The sequence below is a fragment of the Triturus cristatus genome, chromosome 7 (assembly GCF_964204655.1).
Source record: "Triturus cristatus chromosome 7, aTriCri1.1, whole genome shotgun sequence".
Taxonomy (NCBI): domain Eukaryota; kingdom Metazoa; phylum Chordata; class Amphibia; order Caudata; family Salamandridae; genus Triturus; species Triturus cristatus.
Genome location: NC_140590.1, coordinates 1,150,231,596 through 1,150,254,984, shown reverse-complemented (window position 1 = coordinate 1,150,254,984; position 23,389 = coordinate 1,150,231,596). Strand labels below are relative to the sequence as shown.

The 23,389-nt window shown below is 45.9% G+C and overlaps 1 protein-coding gene across 2 annotated transcripts in view; it reads left to right on the top strand.

The window, feature by feature from the left end:
• The window catches only part of BRD8 (bromodomain containing 8), a 716,998-nt gene that overhangs the window by 104,641 nt on the left and 588,968 nt on the right, over window positions 1–23,389 (top strand). For both annotated transcript variants that reach the window (XM_085618373.1, XM_085618372.1), the window contains exons 5-6: window positions 5,354–5,476; window positions 7,219–7,299. In XM_085618373.1, coding sequence (XP_085474499.1) covers window positions 5,354–5,476; window positions 7,219–7,299 — 204 coding nt within the window. The remainder of the gene's footprint in view (window positions 1–5,353; window positions 5,477–7,218; window positions 7,300–23,389) is intronic.

Here is a 23,389-nt window from a genome sequence, read left to right as displayed (position 1 = left end):
GCCAACACCACGAGGAGGTCTCCCCGGTGATCCTGACCTGAATCTCCAAACGACGCCTGCAGTCTCTTTCTGGAGGATCCCCCCAACCGCGACCAGAGCTGGTAAGAAAACCTGACGCATAAAAACACCCATGCACCCGATGTCCCATGGCCTTGGGTGGCCCAACTGGCGGTGTCCCAGCATCCCCAGGCATCCCAATTTACCTGTCCAACCGATAGTCATCTCCAGAAGATCTTCGTCTTCGAGCCTGCAGTCTTTGTTGCGACCCTAGAATCCCCATTGAAAACAACAGGGCACCTGATGCTGAAACTGCTCAGGTGAGCCATTAAATAAGAACCCAGGCTAAAACGTTGGAGGCGCCATGTTGTACCGGTTACACTTTCACAAGTAAAACTGTGCATTTGTTGGACAACATAACCATCAGAACCGTGCAAGACTGATTCCACGAACACCATCCAGATATGTTGGCCTAAGTCCTGCTATCTCACAGCTCACCATCTCTACCCCTAACCCTACAGAGTTACAAATAGATGTACAACTTCAGAACATGACAACCCTGACTCCCCAAGGAAATCGTGGCAACAGATCTAGAACCCTTTCGCTTAGTTACTTATGCACTCCCAAAGAGCTTCATAAGGAATACATAGTGAATCATGTTAATATTTATTGAAGCATTGTGATTCTTGAGCAAAATACATGTGCTGCAATAATTGTTAGATGGGAACAGAATAATGTGATTAGCATTATGAGAATTGTGAAATGGTTGAACAGTTCAACCATTTTGCTTTTTATAGAGAGTATATGCTTGCATACATGTACTGTAATTTATTGTACTCCCGCCTAGTGCATCCTAACCTATCATGTCTAGGGTGAGTAAATCTGCCAAATCCCTGTAGGGTGATTTAACTCCCAGTTACCTGTTGGTAAGTGTCATCAAGCTGCCTGTCTTGGAGAGCTGGGCCCTTGCATGAGGTAAACAGAAATCAGATGGGCTGGAATTGCGGCATGGATTTACCTCTCAGTGCCAGCAAAATGCTCCTCTGGTTAAACAAATGGCTCATGTAGTATGTATAATAACATCATCCATACTACCATGCCGAAGCCCCAGTCAGGCTGCTATTGTTTATTCTATTGTGATAGCTCCTTTGCCGAACGGCCAATACAAATAACACCATCTTGTGTGATGAACTTAGCTCCTGTACAGAATGTTCACGGCGTTTTGATAGCGTGCCTCCAAAGCGGTGGTGTAAGCAAAACGGAGTTCGAAGAATATTATCCTGCATGTGCACGCAAATTAATGTGTCAGATGCCATTGTGTTTAGGGAGAGAAGGCAACTTAAAAACATGAGCATGTAAACTAGCGTTTCTTATCCGGGACTAATGTAACCACATGACAACCTCTCTAGAAGGATATCAGAATTAAAAATATATTCAATACTTAAATAATGATTTTATAGGGAGGCTCTGATGGAAGAAAGTAAGTCTAAGCCTCTTGTAAAAAATGATTGCAGAAAAACCTAGCATTTCCTATGAACGTTTCAGAGAAGCTAAAACATTGATCGGAGGGTAATAAGATACTTCTTAACAGCTCCTAAGAACGAATACAGGAAGGATAGATCTTTGATAGGAGGGCGATGATTTACTCTGCTCCATGCTGATAGTAAGCGTCACTTAAGATTTGAGAAGGAATCAACACCATTACAGAATAAAAAAATAACATCCATTTTAACTCTATGAATTCATTTGTTTTTAAGAAGCATCTTTATTTGCTTTGTTCCAAGTGAACGCTAATAAAAGAGTTAATAGCCTTCAATAACTTTGCGTTAAAGACAATTCTCTCATACAAGTGGTCATAGAATTGGCTTAAGAAGCCTTTAATGATCTGTTAAACCTACTTATTTGAGTGACAGAATAAAACAAAACAAATTATAAAATGTTACAAAGCACAGTTGTGGATGTGTGTATATATACAGAAGTGTTCAGAATAAAAGCAGAGTTTATGAAAATGCATCATGCGGAATTACAAGCACTCAGCTATAACCAATGTTGTACTAAAAACAAACTTCCACATGTTTCAAGACTGGGACTACATTTCGCAACATGCCTAGCACTAGTCTTAAGGCACGGCAAAACCTAAGCAAGCGATGAATCATTGCCACCTGATGAAGATGGAAGTTGAAATGCGTAGTGGCATTTCAAGATTGACAGCGTGCTGTAATGCAAACAACAAAGAACTGATACCTACGCTTCTGGGAGTGCGGCGTATTCTCCTTGTTGATCCATAAGTTTGGGGGTGCGTGGTCATACCCCTCAACGCCGAACCAGTAGTTGTGCGCGCCACCAAGTGATCACATTTGTTTAGAATATTAATTGCAAATCTGGCAGCGCCCGGTGGTTTACAACACTTATTGAGCGGTAGGGGAGATACTAATCTCCTGCGGGACACACTCAGCGTTTGAAGACAAGGAAACCAGACGGATTCAACTTCAAATCCCGCCATGCGTGTCTCTAAGTGAAGGACTGCCTCATCTGATGTCAGAAGGTGAGGAAAGTGTCCTTAGAAGTAAACAAAACAGATGCGGCCCGTGTTAGAAGTGGAGGAAGGGCGCAGAAGTGTTCAGAATAAAAGCAGAGTTTATGAAAATGGAACATGCGGAATTACAAGCACTCAGCTATAACCAATGTTGTACTAAAAACAAACTTCCACATGTTTCAAGACTGGGACTACATTTCCCAACATGCCTAGCACTAGTCTTAAGGCACGCCAAAACCTAAGCAAGCGATGAATCATTGCCACTTGATGAAGACGGAAGTTGAAACGCATAGTGGCATTTCAAGATTGACAGCGTGCTGTAATGCAAACAACAAAGAACTGATACCTACACTTCTGGGAGTGCGGATGTATATATATATATATATCAGTTTGTCTGCCTTGTCTTCACGCAAAAACGGATACGGACCACAGGATTAGTGCAAAGTTATTTATTGTAGGTATAAAATGTCGCCATGACTCGTTTCAGCCCCTCCATGGGCCTTGATCACATGACACAGTCAGGCATTTTCCATTGGTTTTTAAAGTGACAAGTGCAAGCGTAACGATTGGCCTATAGTACTTGAACGTGATCAGCATTGAAGAAAGACTATATAATGAATCACCAAGAGTCTTTCTTATTTAAGAATGACAATATTGATCGTAAAACCATGAAACAAAACCGATTTTGAAGAAACATGTTGTCACAACAATAAACCGGTTAAAAAAGGTTAAATTCATGTTATTATAGGTACAGTTACGCTGAAAAGATTTTTTGTGCAAATATTGTGTTTGTGCAAAATGTGCTAAAGTGCTGTGAGTAAAATAAAATAAACCACTGGACCAAAAATAGCCAGTAACATGTTAATTTGCCGAAATTATTGTGTAAATACACACATAGATAATGCCACTGGTACATAGTGGCTATATATAAATAAGGTACTGGAGCCCCAGTTAACCCGTTCTGAGCAATGAGATAATGGTGGTCATCACTGTGTACCTGTTATATATTAATAGTTGTAACCAAGTGGTTACTTAAACATTTCGGTTTAAAAACCATGTTGCATCCTCTGATGTTAAACATTGTGGATCAGTATAATATTTCTGGATATGGTTAATATGCGGTAAATGAAGTGTAAACATTGGTCATATATATATATATATATATAAATATATATATATATATATATATATATATATATATATATATATATATATATATATATATTGTATGTATATATTCACTTAAAAAACCATAGGTTTCACACACGTTATAGTTAGGAATTAGCATTTAAAAAACCTTGCAAATTCACTTAAAAAAACCATAGGTTTCACACAGGTTATAGTTAGGTGGACATTTCACTCGTAAAAAACCAATGAAATTCCCCCGTTATAGTTAGTTCAGATAACTATAACTCGTGCGCCCGCAATCCACTGCTCATGACGTCACATATTACATCACTCATGACATGGTCAGTGGCATCACTCATGACATCACTGATGACATCATCCTTGTGATAGAGTGGCGGTCGCGCGAGTTATAGTTATCTGAACTAACTATAACGGGGGACTTTCATTGGTTTTTTACGAGTGAAATGTCCACCTAACTATAACCTGTGTCAAACCTATGGTTTTTTAAGTGAATTTGCAAGGTTTTTTAAATGCTAATTCCTAACTATAACGTGTGTGAAACCTATGGTTTTTTAAGTGAATTTGTACGGTTTTTTAAAGGCTAAGTTATGTATTTATTAATATATATATATTTTTAAGGTTTTTCACCGCTGCGCGCACCGTGCGCGCACCCCGCGATTTAAAAAAAAAAAAAAAAAAAAAATGTTTTTTTCACCCTTGGGGGTCCTTCTGTGACCCCCTGACTAAGGCTAGGGGGTCAGAAACTCTCTTCCCTGCCCCCTTTTCACGTTTTCCACCTTTTTTCCACCTTTCCTTATCACTGCGACAGACAAAATGGCGGCCGACACTTCCTGATTTTGACCGATTCGAATGTTGACTGACATCAAACAACCAATCAGAATTACGCTTGCGCACGTTAGGGTGCGCGCACGGTGCGCGCATATAGATATGTATATGCTTTTAAATGCAATTTTCTCAGGAAATACTGAACAGATTGACTTCAGATGTGCAAAAGGCACTTCCCTGACCTGAGGACTACCCCTTTGCCAAATTTCAAGTAATTCTGTTCAGCCGTTCGGGCTGTACCTTCGACTAAAGGTCCTATGGGAAAATGCATGGAGAAAACGCGTTTTGGGACCCCCCTTTTTCTCGGCCCCCGCTTGACGAATCACCCCGAGACTTTCAGGGTAGGAGCTGAGCGAAGCGCCCCATTAGTTTTGAAAATTTTGCGAGGATTCATCAACCGGCGCCAAAGTTATTCAAAATAGAATTTTCAGATTTCCTATGGAAACACGGTCCTAACTATAACTATCTACTGGCGACCGCCAGTAGATAATATATATATATATATCAGTTTGATGACTGCTAGTGTTCATCAAACGGAGTCTTTCAAAAGGAATGGTGGTTGATATGCTATAATTAACTGCATCCGATTGTCACGTTGACATTTGCTGAGATTGTAGTGTTTGTATTATATGAGGGACTGTATAGTTTTCATATTTCAGTCCTTGGAGTGGTTATGGCAGTCGTGCTGTTGTTGCCTACGTTTGATTTTTTCCATCTAATCCCTTGGAGATATGGTAGATGTGCTGTAAGTTAGCAGGCATGTTTCTTATGAGTAGTGTTTGAAGACCATTTGAGAGTTTGAGTTATAGGAAAAAATGTCAATGACTGGTCTGGTTCTCTTGCTAGGAGGAAACGTGGTGAGAAGGGTGAGGTGGTGGAGACGGTGGAAGACGTCATAGTTCGCAAGCTTACTGCAGAGAGAATTGACGAACTGAAGAAGTTGATTAAAGATACACAAGAGCATTACAGGTAAGAGCCAGTTTACTAAGGATCTGGGGTGAATTGATGATCCTGGTCACCATGGTGTAGGTGGGTTGTCTACCGGTGAGAAGAACAAAGTTTTTGAGAAATTTTCACTTGTGATCACGGTCATCAAGGTGGAGGTGCAGTGGGTCATCACGTCTCAGAAACCTCTCCAGCACTCTGAAGTTTGACGTATTTAGGGTGTTCTGGGCTTAGTTTAGTGCTGTTAAAGCTTGGATGGGTGTTTAGGGCTTGGTTTGCACTGTCCATGTCTCATAGCGTTCAGGATGGGGAAGTTGGGTTAAAAGTTTGTGCCAGTTCAACACTTAAGCTGCGGATGTGAAGGGTTCGGGTTTGGGGTGTTCAGCTTTACAAGTTTGAGGTGGTTCCAGGCTGAATGTGTAACATTGCCACTTTTCCTAGGCTGGCTGATGAGACATAGTGAAATACTATTCCTTTTGAAACCTGTTTAGGGCTCTAAGAGTGTTGAAGCTAGAGAGTGAAGTGGTTGCTTGTGATGCACAACTAGCAGAACCTGCTACAATACTGAAGTAGGATTAAACTCCAGAGTTTCTCAGGCTTTAATCAACACATATATCTACAGTGAAACCAGGCAAACTGTAAAAAGGACGAATTAAGAGCTTGTAGTTCTAAATCAGACCTTCACAAGTAATAATTGGGGCTAACATGCCAACTGCAGACTAGGAATCTTTGCTGCCAAAGCACTCCAATGATTTATTACTCGGAATCGTCTACTTTTTAAAGAGCCCTGTGTAGTGAACATCATTACTTGCATGCTCCATACAACAGGTCAGACAACAGGATAGGATCCTGGGGCACCAGGTTGCCCAGTCTCAGTGTCCTGTGAAATTAAAAAGCTACTGAATAATGAACACACTGGACTGACTTCCACTTGCAGAAGTGCAACTCTTCCCTATTCCCCGCATATGGGGATACATGACTGAGGCACTCAGGTGAAAGAAGTTTGATGCCAGTTGCTACATCAGGAGAAGTTTGATTTCTTATCCTATTCCTAAGTTTGCAAGGGGTCCCAAGCATTCTTTGTTGGACTGATACTGCAGCTGTTCAGTCTACTGCACCAGTATGTGCCCAAGACAAACACAGGACTAATGCGACCTAGCACAGAGAAAAAGAGTATGCAGATTGTAGTTGCCTTGACCACATCTTAATGTATCATTCACAAATTTGAGGTTTGCTCTTCCTCCCACTTTGACCAAGGAAATGGACAATGACTCCTGCCTGAAGCCACCAAAGACATGATCCTTGCTGAGTTTCTCACCATTAACCACTTATTATGCACATTGAGTGCTCGGCCATCATGATTATGTACTATTTTACTTGTAGGATTGTTTAAGAGTAAGGTTTTTTTTATATTCAGCTAAGGAGCTTGGGGTGTTTGGGAATTAATGACCGGTGTTTTATGGGCTACAGATGGTTTGCAATATTTACGATTCCGATATTTGAGAGTCTTCCCTTGAAACTGAAATATTTGATTTGTAGATGGACACCTTCCTGGCATTAGGAACACTCTTAGTACTGAGAAATATGCTTTTTCTCCGAAACTTTCATGGAACTTGACTATTTAATTGCCACCATGTCATCATTGCTCGGGAGTAACATGAATTGTGGTGTGCATAACGGGGGCATGTCTTGGCACTTCCTAAATCTGAAGTCATATGTATGAGGTAATAAAGCAGCCTCTAATACTTGTTCTTCTGAATTTTCAGGAAATTGAAAAAAGAAGCTGAATTGATCCAGGCTGGTCACATGGACAGCAAGCTTGAGGACCTTTGGAATGACATAGTACTGTGCGTTGTGCTTCTATTTACTCTACTATTATTATATAAATGTTGGCATGCATTGAAAGCACACAAGATGGATGTGTGATTTGGTTTGATCCTAGCAGCTGAAATACAATTTGAGTGATCTGTGCTCTCTTAGACTCCTTGTGACCTGTAAACACAATAACCTTCATGTTTTGCTGTATGTGACCTGCACTCTCTTAACCTCACGCTGCCATTGTGATTTGTGCTCTGCTAGCCTTTGAATGGTGCTTTGTGTGTGACGTGCCCTTGTAGCCTCCATGTAGTGCAGTTTGCAAGTTGTGCTCTTGTACCCTTTATGTGGTGCTGTATGTGACGTTGGGCTTTGCAACCTCTGTGTCACACTATGTGCTTGGGGTTGTTGTAATAATATCCATGTAGTGCTGCAATTTTGTCTTAAAAATACGAATGTTTGGACCATGCTATCAGTTATAATTAAGGCTCCTAGTTTTCGGTTTTGTATGATTTTTACAGATAAAGTAAAAAAATAACCTGTTTCTCTACGTATTTATTTTCACACGTGGGAAAAATGCAAAATAGTTCTTCTTTTGGGTGACTTTTAATGCTGGTAATCATGAGGGCCAGGCTAATGGCTGTGCCGAATGATGAAGAGTTTAAAAAGAGAGAAGGCTTTTTAAGCTTTGTACAGCTGCTACTGTTAGAACTACAGTGCTAATGTTTTTGTATAAGCTTATTTCACCCCAGCGATGCACCTTTTTTTTTTTCACAACCAATTTTATTGAGTTTTGGATGTAACAACAAACAACACCATTCAGAGCTACATGTGCATTATCAGGATAGGTAGAAAAACACATCACAGTGACATCAAGGCTACAGAAGGAAATCACTAAGAGCATACCCACGTGTAACTGAAGAGAGGACCACTCCATCTCAATCATCGAGTACCCCGACCCATTTGCCCCACATACGGCGAAACTTCTCAGGACACCCCATGGCTACATATAGAGGCCGCTCCTGCGCAGTGCACCAATCCACCCCCGGTGCCAGCGTCCTAGAGTGGGAGGAGCAATGTCCTGCCAATGCGCAGCAATGTCCCTCTTGGCGACCACCAGTGCTGTGTTAAGGAAGAGCTTCTCAGCCCTGGAGCCGTCCAATCCATCAGTGACTCCCAGCAGAACATGTATGGGATCGAGATGCACCTCCCACGCCAGGACCCCTGTCAGATCTTGTGTTAAAAATTCCCAATATCTCTGAATCGCAGAGCACGACCAAACCATATGGTAGAAATCAGCGTGGGGGTGGGCACAGCGGGGGCAGTGAGCGTCAGGTCGAAGCCTAGCGCGGTGGAGACGCAGGGGTGTAAGGTAGGCGGCGTGTAGAAAATAGACTTGGACCAGGCGAAGCCTCGCCGATACCGCAATCGTCCTGGGGGCCATCAGGGCATCCCTCCAGTCCTCATCCTCCAGAGCCCCAAGCCCGCCCTCCCACTTCTCACGGAGTAGGGAAAGGGAATTAGGGGTGTTGTTGGTGAGTTAGCGGTAGATCCGAGAGACTCCACCCTTCCCCAAGTCCCCGGTCAGTACCTGCGCCTCGGGCGGGCTGTATTCGGGCAGGGACGTGCTGTCTGGAATGTGGGAGGGAAGGACGTGGCGCAGCTGCAAGTACCGAAAGAATTGAGAGGGATGGAGGGAGTGCCTGGCCTGTAAGTCCTGAAAGGATCGGATGTGGGTACCGCTCCAGACGTCACCCAGCAAGGTTACCCCGATGAGATCCCACTGCCGGAACCCCGGCAGGGAAGAGACTTCACGAAGTCTCGTGCCACACCCTAAGGGAGTGTAGCGGGTCAGCCTGCCTGCCCATTGAGTATGACGAAGTGAGGCATGCCAAGCCAGGAATATGCCGCGCGTGACCTCAGGAAGAGCTCGGGGAACTGAGGTCCCATAAAGCATCCCCTGGATAGAGGAGAAGCCCAAGAGATGAAGTTCCAAGCGATACGCCGGGTCGGACCAGCCACCATCAAACCAGTCGTGAATCGTGAGGAGACGAGTCGCTAGGTAGTAGAGGTAGAGGTTCGTCATTCCGAGGCCTCCGTCAAATGGTGGGATTCGGCATTGGGCCAGGGCCAGCCTGGACCTCCGTCCTCCCCAAAAGAATTTGGTTGCCATGCCGGCCATATCCCGGAACCATGATCTGGCGAAGGAGAGGAGAGTGTTCTGGAGCATGTACAGAAAACGGGGCAAGATCATCATTTTGTACAGGGCAATCCTGCCCAGAGGGTTTAGAGGCAGCGTGCGCCATTTAAGGAGGTCGGCGCGGTGATGCACCTTATATGTACTAAAACACACCGGGCTTCCAAGTATGAGTGTGCCCTTTTAGCTTAAATAAAAGCGGAATTATACTAATTATAGCATCACTTTTTCACCAAACAGAAATAAATAAGGATAAATACAGCTGGAATAAAAAAAAAAAAAAATACCAAAAAGAAAATGCACCTTATTTGTAATGTAGTATACCCAATAGAAAATTAAGGAATATGACAATTTGTGAAGGATACTTCTACCTTCCTATTCCTCACCACTTGAATCTCCCCAAGGCGCCAGACTGGATCTGGAAAAGTTTAAATAGTTCTCCCTCTGTGGCAGGTGGTGCTAACCTGGCTAACCGACTTTGGTTCTTTTTTTCTCATGCATTTCGAAACTGATTCATAGTACCCTCCTTTATGAAACTTTTTGTTAACAAAAATGTTAATACTGCTGTACTGACAGGATGTCCCCACCCACCCCTAAAGTTAGTGTTCAGTCAGTACCATTCCTGCCATAAGTAGAAATTAGTTTCTCTCTGCCACCTGAAGTGTGCCTGTAGTGTCTGGGTTCAACACACAGCTTCGAGTCGTAAAATAAATGTGGCCTCATGCATCCTATGGCTGTTAATTAGGGAGGATAAAATCAAGCAGTTGGTGGCCTAAGCCGAGAGACCCACCAAGCCCAAAAGCATTCTGCTGAAGAACATCTTGATTGCTATCCACAAGCAAATTGACCAAGATGTCAAGAGACTAATCAAAAAAGAAAGATAAGAGCCACCGTAGGATGGATTTTTTAGTGCAGAGGCCCAGGTTGAGCACCCATGGTAGGTCTTCAGAGCAGTGACACTTGAGCTCCTAGAGACCCGGCTTTCTCTTTGGAGCCAGAGCTGTTTGATGTCACTTTGGTGCCTTCTGCAGGTTCTTCAACCCCTGAAGCTCACCCTGTGCAGTTTGCTGCCTTTACACAAGCAATGCTGACCCTGTGCCAGTGTGCTCCTTCTGGCGTACACTCTGACTTCATGGAGCCATTGTGACTCCAGATTGGGCTTCCTCTGGTCGGTCTTCACTTTGCCCCAGTCACAGCGCCTGTGGAGGCTGTCCTACCACCAAAGTGCCAGCGATGCCTGCAATGTTGCTGGTGCTATCCTTTGAGCTGCTACCCCAGGCATTAAAGATTTCCAACACAAATACCATACTGGTGTCTGACTGTTGACAGGCTCAGAGGTAGGTGGAGGAGTCGAAATACAGGCCCCTGCCTACACAAATATTTTCACAAAATGAATGTCCTCTTTGGTCAGACCTAGATCAGACACAAATACCTGGCATAGTAAAACATGACGATGATGACCACACTGAGGCTAGTAATTTTCTCCGTCCTGTGAACACAGAAAGTGCCAATTAACCGCAGTGCAGCATTTGAGTTGCTAGATACAGCCCAATGAGTAGACATTGTAGAAAAGGGCCCCTTTTTGTCATGGTCACCCCCACTTTTTGCCACTGGTACTGATGTTTTTCGACTGCTAATTATTCCCTAGTGCCAGTGCTCTTTCCCTAAAACAAGGTGAAATGTTCTAATTATCACACAATTGACAAACACTTTGGCACCTCTTTAAGTCCTTAGTAAGTGGTACCCCTGGTACCTAGGGCATGGGTATCAAAAAGGGTCAGAGGAGCTGCAGCATGTATTATGCCACCCTAAGGGACCCCAATACAAATTGCATGCTGCCTGCCATTGCAGACTGTGTGTCATGGTATAAACTATAAGTAAAAACACAACACTGCACACTCACTGTGTGACATGCAAAAGTCACTGCATGTAATATATGTAAGTCACTTCTACAGCAGGCTTTGTAGATCTAAGGCAGGGTGCATTATATTATATGTGAGGGCATATATGCATGAGCAGATATGCCCCTGTGCTGTATAGTTCAATTACTAGATGGTACAAGTGAACAGGGAAGCCATCTTAAGTACATATACTAGGAAGTGGTTATTTTGAGTTCCCCAGCTGCATGTTGGCTTTACTGAAACCTATGGTGTTTGGTATCAAACACCTTGTCTTAATAAATCTGTACTGATGCTAGATTTATTATTACATGCACCCAGAGGGCCCTTAGAGGTGCCCCTTAAAATCTGCCACTATCTAGTGTGCTGGCTGACTGGTGTCGTTCAGCCTGCCACAGCAGACATGTTTCTGACTCCCTTCAGGTTAGAGCCCTTGTTCTCTGAGGCCAGAAACAAGGCTTGCTCCGGAGTAAGATGTTCACACCTCCTCTAGCAGGATGGGTAGTGATTTTGCATATCAAGGCCAGGGGCTTTAAAGCCCCTGCGGCCTTTGATATGTGACCCAGGTGTCCCCCAGACTCTGGAGATACCATCTCCTGCCCTGGGGCCCATTTGGCACCAGGACAGGCTGGAAATTAGCTATGTAGTAGGCATGTTGCACCTCCATGTTAGTCACATCCCTAAGGTGGGCTGCCTGATGTTCGCCACGTAAGAAGGATTCCACAGTCTTGTTTTTGGTGGAATTTGGAACTCTGGGACAGGTTATGCCCACTCCCCACAGCAAATGTTCATATAGAGGGTGTAGTGACCTCAAAGGTAAGTAAGTCGCCCATTGGCTGCTACCCTTAACTCCTCTAAACTCAGTTCTTAGGGGGCCCTCTGACACCAGTAACTCAGATTCTCCTGACCCAAGGAGAAGCACAAAGAAGAAGCGATGAATGCAAGAATTGAAGACTAGCTGTGGGCTTGGTGCTATACTCTCCCTGCCTGCTCCTGTCTCGACAGTTGCAAAGACCCGACTCGTCCTGCAGCTGTGCATCCTCCAAAAGCTTCAGAGGGCTATCAGCACTTAGCCACTTTCCTGCAGCCTGCAGGCACCGACCGCAACATCCAGTCCATCGTTCTGCGGACCACGTGGTCCACCGATGCAGCAGCCGCCCAGGAGGAGGTCACCATGCTCCAGGAGGGAGGTCAGATTGTCTCCCAACCAAATTTGGAGATGCCGGGACCCCCAAGAGTCACACTGCACCAATACCCGGGATACCAGACCCCCTTGCAGCAACAAAGGCTTGTTTATTGTCCAGCCCGGACACCAATACTGCCAAGACCGACCTACTAGCAAGGGATGTCAGCATAACCGAGACCAGCACCGTGAATGGCCCTGCTGTCCTGTTTTATCCCCATGTCGAGGTCGAGCCCAAAAGTGAGAGCCTCAAACGCAAGGGATCCACCTGATAAAACACTTCTGAACCGAGCCCTATAGCCCAAATTCGAGCCTGCCGATGGTGCCCCCTTGCTCCAGAGACCCTCAAGACCTGAGCCCTTCTGTGGACTCTAACAGACTTGTCTCCAAGTCCCAACTTGCAGCACTTTTCAGCTTAGAAGTTTCTCCATAGACTTCAGCTGTAGCATTTGAGGCTATCCTTGTGTCCAGCACCTCCGCACCTAGACGAACCAGGGCAGGTAACCCAAAACTACTGGTGGTTCTAAGGACCATGCCCCTTACATAACTTAAGTCCTGAAGCACTACCCTGTAAGTTGCTTGTAAGTGACCCTATGCAGTGTATGTTTCTCCCATAGGATAACATTCCCACGTTCGAAGCTCATGTCTCAAATCTGCCAGCTGTATTTTCTAAGTGTTTTAAAAATTGCTACCTCGAAAAGTACTTCCCTAATGTCGTAGGTCTTGGTGTCTAAATAAATATAAAAATATATGTTATTTTCCTAAATTGGTGTACCATTTCCTTATTGAGTGTGTGTATGATTTATTGACTCTGCGTGCAACAAATGCCTAAGACTTCCCTCTGATAAGCCTAAGACTGCTTGACCACACTACCACAAATAGAGCACCAGGGATACCTGGACTCTGCACAGTGCACCTCTTTTTGGTACACTATATAGAGAACCAGCTTCATACAGAAATAGACTGTCAATGGCCCCCTCAGAGGAATTAGAATTAATTACGGCTGTCCTTAGAAAGGACACAGAGGTGCAGAAAAACAAGCCAAATATCCTAACTGATTTTGCAACTGATTCTTCAGCTTCTCACCCTCTGTTGCTGTTAGAGTAGGTGTTAATGGAGCCCATTTTAGCAGTGTGGGGAAAGCCTACTTCAGCTAAGGTGGTGAAACACCAGACTGCCCACCCTCATTGGCCAGCAGCTATGGTTTTGAGTGCCCATCACACCCTAGTCTGATGGTGCAGGCATCCTCCTGTTCCAAGCAAAACACTGGCGTGTAGCCCTACAGCAACTCCAGACTGTGATTCTGAAAGGATCAAGGCCATGGTAAAAAAACAAATTCTCACCAGGGAGCCTTGTTCTCTGGTTTTCTAGTGAGACTTGGATCCTAGCATGATGCTTTATGGGAGCTGGCTTAGATGATCCATTAAAGGGTCACTTTACTGAACTAGTTTGTGGTGAACAGGATGTGGTCAAACTAATCAGACCCTGTTTAGACATGGTTGACTCTGTGGCACCATCAACGGAATCTGTCACCATCTGTTTTCATGCTTAGTTACAATGCACCAGATTTTAAAAGGGCATCCAGGACAAATGGGCAAGTCTTTTGATGGCTCTCTTGGCTGGCGTCCTTCGCCCATCAATTCTACAGGAAATACAGCAAGTTTAGTGAGTTCTCCTGGAGAAAACCGTTTTGGCAACCCCAACCTAGCCAAACTGATTTCTACACCAGTACAGGAGATACTGTGATTCTAGGGGGCACAGTGGTTTCAGGGGCCTCCACAGCCAGTGACAGCCCTATTCTTCCCCCTCTTCAGCCCACCTTCAAAACCACTTTAACGTGCTCCTGAAGGAGCCCTTGCGGCCTGTGCCTTCTGGGTCTCCCCACCTCCTGCATTTTGCTGGTCTGCCATGCACATTGACATATGAGGGCCTTTCAGCAGTTCCCCTTCTTGTATTGGGATTAGCATAGGCCATTCTGACAGACTTGATCTGCATTTCTCCGACGGCTGCAGAAGATCTTTGTTGGTCAATGATGAAGCATTAGACTTATGGGGCCATTCTGTCCCTCTCCAGCTGTAGCCACGATTGAGGCCTTCACCCTCAGATGGAGTTCATACTGGGGGGCCTTGGAGACTGGAGGACATTGGTCCCCAAAGGAGCATTTGTACCACATCAGTCTGCTCGAACTGAAGGCTTTCTTTTCCCTTGGTCTACTGGTGGCCCTTATTGAATGAATGGATTTGATTGCCTTTAGAATCTCCTGTTCTTTTATGGGTTTTTGTAGTTACTTTCTAACACATCATGTTTTCGAGATTTTTATTATAATTTAAAATAATTGTTTTATTTTTAAAGATATTGATCATTGTCTGTGCACATTGGTTCTGTTATCAAAATCATCTGTTAAAACATATGATGGAGATCTGAGTTATAGTTAGAAGAGCTTAGGCTTTTTTTTTAAACAAATCTCTTTATTCCAATTCCAAAAATTCTTTATTTCGGCCATATAGACCATAAAAGATGCAATGGAAACATTACAAACATTAAAACATTATTTTAAAACACATTTAAATAGAGTCCGCTCTCCCAGCGAGGAGTGATTTAAAATTGCATTAGAAAGTTCAAGGGGCTTCAGAGGATTTTTTCTTTCTGATCAACCATATGGCCATAAGAAATTTGGAAACAGCGAACACAATGTGGCCCAGGGTGCTAGTTTTCAAAATCCTGTATGCCTGTGCATACTCTCTGAACCCCAGGTTCTTACAGAGCGGTGCTATCCAGTATTTTCTGGGCCTTTGGTATGCAGGGCACACAAACAAGATGTGGGGGTCATCTTCCACATGGTTGTTACAGCAGGGACATGTTTTATCGCCCCCATTTGTCCACTTGCAGGTGTATGAATTAATAGGTAGTGTGCTAAGCCTCCATTGAACATACAGTTTCCTCGCCAGGATGGGAAAGATAAAATCCATAAAAGGTTCAAAAACATAAGAATTTTTGGATTCTAAAAATCGCAAAGTTAGGGTGCCGCTATTTTGAGCGTCAATCAAGTGAGCAAGGGACCTGGCTTTGTAGATTTGTGCCAGGGCTTTGCGCGAGATTGTTTGGCAGCCTCGCGCGGGGTCCTCCCACAGGACACGGAGATTGATGGCAGACAGTTCATTTTCCACAAAGGTGAGCCAGGGGATTTTGCCGCTGCAGTTTAAACTCATGACATGGGTGAGATCCTCCCTATAATGATGAAGTTCGTCCGTAGACCAGAGCCTGTGCCAGAACTTCACTGGCTTTGACACAAGCTCCTCTGCAATAGGGGGGAGACCCATGTCCATTCTCAGAGGCTGAAGTGGCGTGGCACTTGGAAGGGCTAGAAGGCGCCTTAAAAAACTATTTTCCACTGTTGATAAGCCCTTCACCACTTTGTATCCCCATAGCTCACTGCCATACATGGCCGCAGCCTTGGCCTGGGTCTTGTAAGTTTCAAGGGCCGGGCTTATGGGCTTGAAGGAAGAAGTATTAGCCACTTTCAGGATTGCACCCGACAGTTGGGATAATTTGGCCTTAGATCGTACTATCGGTCGGTCCCATGCTAAATTTTCCTGCAGTGTTACCCCCAGATATATGAAGGTGGACACCCTCTCAAGGCTGGCGGTCCCCAGGGTGGGATTGGGCCTAGTTTTGGTTGGTGGGTTGAAGATCATGAACTTGGTCTTTTCTGTGTTCACCTCCAACCCATGCTGATGACAGAAAAGACCAAATCCATCCAGGATCCTCTGGATCCCCATGGGGGATTTTGAAAGGAGGAGGGTGTCGTCGGCAAACATGATTGCCGGTACCTTCCTACCTGCCAAACAGGGGGCGTCATTGTCCTTGACGTTTTCCAGGTGTGAGATGACGTTATTAATGAATAAGCAAAACAGGGTCGGTGCCAAGACACAACCCTGCCTCACACCTCGACGGACAGGAAACCTGGATGAAAGTTTGCCATCTTTCCCACACCTGACTTGAGCATAGTTGTTCTCATGCAGCCTGGCTAAGATGTTAAGTAGCTGGGGGGGAATTCCTAACTTTTCCAGCACCTCCCAAAGTTTCCTGCGCGGGACTAGGTCAAAGGCTGACCTCAGATCCACGAAGACCATGTACAATCTCCCCCCCTCGATCCTCACCGTCTTCCAGTAGAGGAGAACGAGGCGGAAGATCTGGTCCATGGTCGACGTGTTTTTCCTGAAGCCAGCCTGCAGGGGACTCATGATGTCATTTTCCTCCACCCAGTCTAATAGATGGTTCAAAATAAGGCGCGCAAAAAGCTTTTGGGGAACATCTATCAGGCTAATAGGCCTGTAGTTTGCCGGACTCAAAGGGGACCCTTTCTTGTAAATCGGAACTATTTCAGCCCCTAGCCAAGAGGAAGGGACCGCCATACCTCCCAAAATAGCATTAAAAAGAACAAGAAAGTACGGGGCCCAGATGTCAGGGTGGTATCTGAACAAATCACCGGGTAGCTTATCCAACCCCGGTGCCTTCCCCAGCGCTAGGCGCTCCAGTGCTAGCTTCACCTCCCCCAAGGAAAATTCCAAGGCCACATCTGGAAGGCAGGGGGACTCCACCACCATCCCTTCCGGCCAGAGAGTGGTTTCTTGATATAGTGTCCCAAAGTGGGCCTCCCAAATAGAGGGGGCAATATTGGGTTCTATTGCGGATAGCAGATCCCCTGTTCCATTGTTTACGAGAGCCCAAAATTTTCTAGAGTCTTTGGATTTGAGGGCTTCAGTCAGTTCATGCCAGTGGTTCCAATCCCACTCTCCCCTTGCATTGGCCAGTGCTAACTTGTACCCCCTCCTAAGGGCTGCAATCTTCACCTTATCGCTACCCTCTTTAATTGCGGAAAGAAGCTCAGACTTAGTTTTCCTGCAGGTGGAGGTGTACCAAGTCGGAGCGCGAGTCTTTTTCCTTCTAGTGGGCAGGGCCGGATTGAAGACATCTGCAAGGTCCCTCACTAAGGCCTGGTGAATGCCAAATAGTCTCTCATTGTAGTCAGAGGGTCTTGGTTGATTGATGAGAGCATCCACCTCCTGGAACCTGGGGAGTGCTATGCCATAGAGGTTATTTATAGCTTCTTCTTTATCAACTAGCTTCCCCCATTTCACCCGGCGCCTGCTTGTAGTGAGTAGTATGTCTCCCTGGTCGACTCCAGAATCGGTAGTTAGCAGCCCTATAGCAGGGGCTGGGTGCTGGATCTCCAACAAAAGGGAATTGTGGTCACTGTCTGTCCTCGGGATCACTCTAAAATCTTGAACTTTGGGCCACAGGGAAATATCTATAAAAATGTAGTCCAACCTTGACTCATGGCCCTTTTTGTTGAAACTACACACCGAAGGAGTGTCAGAGGGGGTGCGTCCGTTACACGCCCTCAGTGCAAAGTTCAGAGTGAGAGAGGTAAGTTGTACTGCCAACGGAGACCAAGCTTTGGGGTGAGGTGAGGAGGAAGGTGGGACTCCCCAGTGGTCATCCTCGGCAGTAAAGGCACCCTCCATTAGACCTTCCAGGGGTTCAAAGTGGCAGTTGAAATCTCCTCCCATCACTATTTTCAAGTCACCTGGCAGTTGCCCTAGAAAAGATGAAAGATCAACTAGGGTTGGGGATTCCTTGCCCACAGCGACTGATCGAGAGTAGACGTTAACAATAGCCCATGTACTTTTACCAGGCCATCTGAGGAGCACACACTGAATGTCCTGTGAAAGTGTATCCATTCTTTCCACCTGACACCCAATGTGGCTCGCCACCCAGATTGCTAAACCTCCCGAGGGTCTCCCCCTCCCATTCGACTTTGCCGGGATTTCAAAAATGTCATATCCCCTCCTAAGCTGTGGTGCCCTAGCCCATGTCTCCTGGAAGAGGAGGATGTCACTTTTACTGACCAAAGTTTCCCACTCCGGGGTATCCACCTTACTTGAGATGCCAGCTACATTCCAGGAAAGGATAGTCAGGCCTGGACCTTGAAATTGCGGACCTGCTTCACTTGGTGCAGACGGGATGTCATGTGCAAAATTACCCAGGTCACCCAAACCAGTAGTAATGGGCGACTGGGTGGGTAATTCAACAAGCTCCACCAATTGCGTTGTAAGAACAGTTGGTGTGTTTGGTGGATCCTCATCTAAAACTTGGATGCTTCCCAGGGCGGTCCCCCCCTCATTTGCAGGGGCCAGGGACCTTTTTTCATTTACGGGAACAGATGTACCTTCCCCCCTGAGTGTAGACCCATAGGCAGAATTTACTGGGTGTTGTGGAGTGTCCCCCCTTATTGGTCAATCTACTTGGTCCAGGCAGGAGAATCTATTCTGATGGACAAAATTGCCATGGGCGGGCAGTGTGTTGTGCTTGGGTCTGTACCGTGAACCATCTACGGCGAAGCCCACTCTGGTCCAACTCTGTTCCCTCCCCACTACTAAGTTGGAAACATTTGGGTAGAAGTGTGAGAGGGACACTAATTCTATGTTGGACTTATCCGGCCTTACCAGCCAGTTACAAATGTAAGGGGCAACCAGTGGGCTTTTAAAACTAATTATGATACAGTCCCCTACCCTGTTTTTGGGGGTGATTCCGATCCATGGGATCCTTCTGACCATCAACACATCACCTTTGATGTTAGAAGGGAGGGGCCTGTTAATATTAAGCCAGCTAATTACCTTATTACGGAGTGAGTCCTGTGGCTCTCTGGTGTCGCCAGTGAGCTCAGGAACTCCCACCATAATCCCTGTGTGGGGCACAGCTTCAGGGGGCAGATTGACCGCCCTGCGCCTAGTGTTGGGGCTAGTGGGGCGACCAGTATGTTCATTGTTAACTCGCCCCCCACTCGTTGGAAGGGGTAGTGTTGGTTGCTTAGATCTTCTAGGTGCAGGGACAGGGGGCCTAGGCATTTGTGAAGAGGGCAGTGGGGGAGCATGACTTCCTGTAACACTGTGTTGTGCCCCAGCCGGGGCCTGTATGCTTGTTCCAGCAGTAGATGGTCTATTCCCTACAGATTCCCGGGGAGCCGTCTGTGCACTTGGACCCAACCCCCTGCTAGGACTATTCCTGTTATGTGCGTTTTCTATAGCCCTGAGTCTAGCAGCTATGGAGTCCAATTTTACAGACAGGGGCTCCAACAGGCTCCTAAGGATGTCCCTAAAAGAGCCAATTAGAGCCTCTGCCGCATTAGGAGGATTTCCACCAAATATGAACGGCCCAGAACACCCAGGTACCACTGTGGCTAATGGCGAGTCTGGTTGATCAGACCCAATTCCCGGGGAAGTAACCATGGGAGAAGCCGAAATGTCTGAGCTAACATCTAATGTTGGGTTGGTTTTATCCACTTTGGCCCTTTTTGCCCCTCTAAGCTTCCTTGACCTTTTCCTTTTCGGAGGATGGTCCACTCTACTGCCTACGGGATCTGTTGGCGCTGCAACTTGCCCTTCATCCTGCGCCTTAGACATTTCCGCACAGTTCATATACGGAGTGGTCTCCACCACCCCCGAGGGACGCAGAGGCTCGCTATCCCTCAGTAGATTAGACGGGGTCCTAAGTTGTTGGAGGACTGACTCGATTGTCTGATCAATGCTATCCATGAGAGATAGATGGGTGACGTCAAGGGGTATTGGAGTACTAACATCGATGGAAGAAGAGTCCGAGGGGTCCACTGAAACTGACGCGTTTTCTAAGTTTACCTCAAGGAGAGTGTCTGATACTGTGCGACCTTTGCTAGCCGCAGCACTGGTCTTCGGAAAGAATTTTTCCAGTGTGCTAGAGCACTGTTGGGCAGCCTTACTCCTGGATACTCTAGTAGCCATGGCGAGAGGAACAGTCAAAGCCGCAGGCTGATGGAGTATGGAGAAGAGCCTTGAGACAGGGACAACGTTAGAGGGGGGGCCCGGTCCGGTCTCTAACGGCCTAAAACGGCCCGCTCTTTGCCCGGTCTTCGCCCGCTTCCTCGTCCGCCCGCGTCCCGCGTACGCGTTCAAGGCGGGGTTAAAGTAGAGGAGGAGAGAAGGGGGCGGGAAGAGGAACCAGGTGCGCGCGGTGGACGGCGCAAGCACTTCTGGACCTCGCAGTCCCGCTCCCTATGCAGGTGGCGTCTGAAGCACTCCCCCAGCCGAGGTGACCGAGCCGAAATGCTCCCAGGCCACGCAGAAAATCTTGGAAAGGGCTCCGCTGCTGATAGTGCCCCTGGAACGGCCAAAAACACTGTCCACAATTCTTCCCGCTACACGAGCGGCACCCGCGCCAGCGGGGGCCGCGAGGAGTTTAATACACTTCCAGGAAGGTCCAGGGAGGTCCGAGGGAGAAGGGGGCGGGAAGAGGAACCAGGTGCGCGCGGTGGACGGCGCAAGCACTTCTGGACCTCGCAGTCCCGCTCCCTATGCAGGTGGCGTCTGAAGCACTCCCCCAGCCGAGGTGACCGAGCCGAAATGCTCCCAGGCCACGCAGAAAATCTTGGAAAGGGCTCCGCTGCTGATAGTGCCCCTGGAACGGCCAAAAACACTGTCCACAATTCTTCCCGCTACACGAGCGGGAAGAATCTCTTTATTAGATTCTAGATTTTGTAGCAAACATAAGATAATAATACAAAACATTAGACACCTTTATACACATGCTCACATTAACTTCTAATGCATTATTTTACATGTTTCTTGTTAAGCTCAAATATGTTCTCAACAAATCTATCTGAATCATGTATTATGGCAGTAGTCATTATGTAGTGACCTTATTCCTTTATAGCAGATGTGAATATAACATCATCAAGAATTCCCTTAGTTACCCCAAACGTACTCCCACCTACTCAGATCCTCCGATGTTTTTGAGAGGACACCAGTGCCTCATAAATAGGTTGTTCAAGTACACAGCATCTATCCATGCCCGTTTTCAACTGGTTAAAGCTGGCAGGAGGGTGTTCGGCCTGCTGCTAGTTTTGGACAACGTCATGTTTCCCAAGTGTTAGGCCTGACCTAAGGAGGATCTTCTCCATCCTCATGAAAGCTTGGTCTCTGAGTATGTTTATTCTGACTGGTTTCGGGTTCCAAACCAGAGGCCTATTCAGCAGTGCTAAAGATGTCTTGGGCAGGTCCATACGGTATATAAAATGTCTTCAATTTTAGCACGCTCCAGAGACATTCCAGTCCCAGGCAGCATCTAAACCGGCAGAGTTTCTGTGACGTTGGATATATCCTGTGTAGGTATTTAAATCATACCATTTGATATCTGTTAAAAATATCTTCACGCTGGCCCAAAAGTGTGCTGCACACGTGTTGCGCCTTCTTAGCCTATATGCAACCTGTGACCAAATAGTGTTTGTTGGGTGCTTTTACATGAATTGCGTATCTGACTACTTAGGGTGTTGTGTGTGACATACTCCCTTATTGTTTGTCTTCAGTGAGGCATACTTCTTCTACAGTTACAGTCTCCTTGTGATGATCTATATACCGATGCAGTTATGTGGGTGAACATCAGTTTTTGCCCCGGCAGCACCTTTGTGGTAATGTGTGTAGTGTGCCCTATAAACCGCTTTGCAGTGTTGATTGAAACTTAGAGGGGCTCACTGTAGGCAGGCCCTGCGTCCAACCTCCCACTTCGCAAGGCCAAATACCGTGCATGGTGTGGGGTTGGCTCGCATGTGGGGAGTTAACCGCAGGACCTGGCTGCAGGCCAGGCAGTGGTAGTTGGATTTACAGATGGTAATTAAATATTACTTTACGTTAAGAAATCCCTAGAAATTCACAGAAAAAACGAAGGTTACAGAGACGTTATAGATAGGAAATAGAATTTAAAAAACCTTAGAAATTCACACAAAAAACAAAGGATACAGGGACGTTATAGTTAGGTTAACGTTTTACACACACAAAACCATAGAAATTCAGCAGTTATACTTATCTAAAGTAGCTATAACTTGTGCCCTAAATTAACTGCAACTTGCGCCCTCGCTTTGCACTGCTAATAACCCCACGTTACACCAATCATTACATCTTCTATCACATCATTGATAATGTTGCAAGATCTGCAGTGAAATTATTGATGTGAAAACTGTGCAGGGTGGGGGCACGAGTTATAGTTCTGTAGTAGGGGATCTCTGTGTATAGTCATAATCTAGTGAATAGTCCCGCCCATGTGCGCGGACCCCGGAGCAATAAAAAATAATCTCTAAAAGGTGACAAATCATGCAGACCTGCATACACCTTTAAGAGAGAATTTAATTTAAAGACAGATAATGCAGCCTATACCCACAGGCTACACTGTCCAGTACTTCAACTAGAATTCCACCAAAATCCACAAACAGCACTGCCTGTCCAGTTTTTCTCCACATAGGAAAAAACCCTGCCTCTACCAGCAAAAGCCTCTGGAATGATAGAGAGGAAGGAGTGGACAGACAAGCCCCATAGGCTGCCATTATGTGGCTTGGAACAGGATACTGTGCCTTTAAGAAAACTTTCCAGTTTTCCAGAACTTTCCCCAGTATCCCAGAATGCCCAGCAGGTCCCATTTACTTTCAGTTCTTTTTTCCGGCTCCTGCTAGCAGGACCCTGGAGCATTGAGCTCTACCTTTTTCAAGGTTTTCATTGAGATTTTGGCAATTTTTGTCACTTTTTCTTGTGTTTAGTAGCTGGTACTGTCAACATGCCTGGCTTGTTCGACAAGTGCCCGGAATGTGGTCGAAAGAAGGCTAAAACTGACCCACACGAGGTGTGCATAGCTTGCCTTCCCCAGTCCCACGTGCCTGAAAGCTGTACCATCTGCCACTCGTTTTCAGCAAGAACCCTGAGGGACAGGATGAAGAGCAGGCTTCAAGCTCTGGAGGAGCGAAGACTGAAGGCACCAGGTGG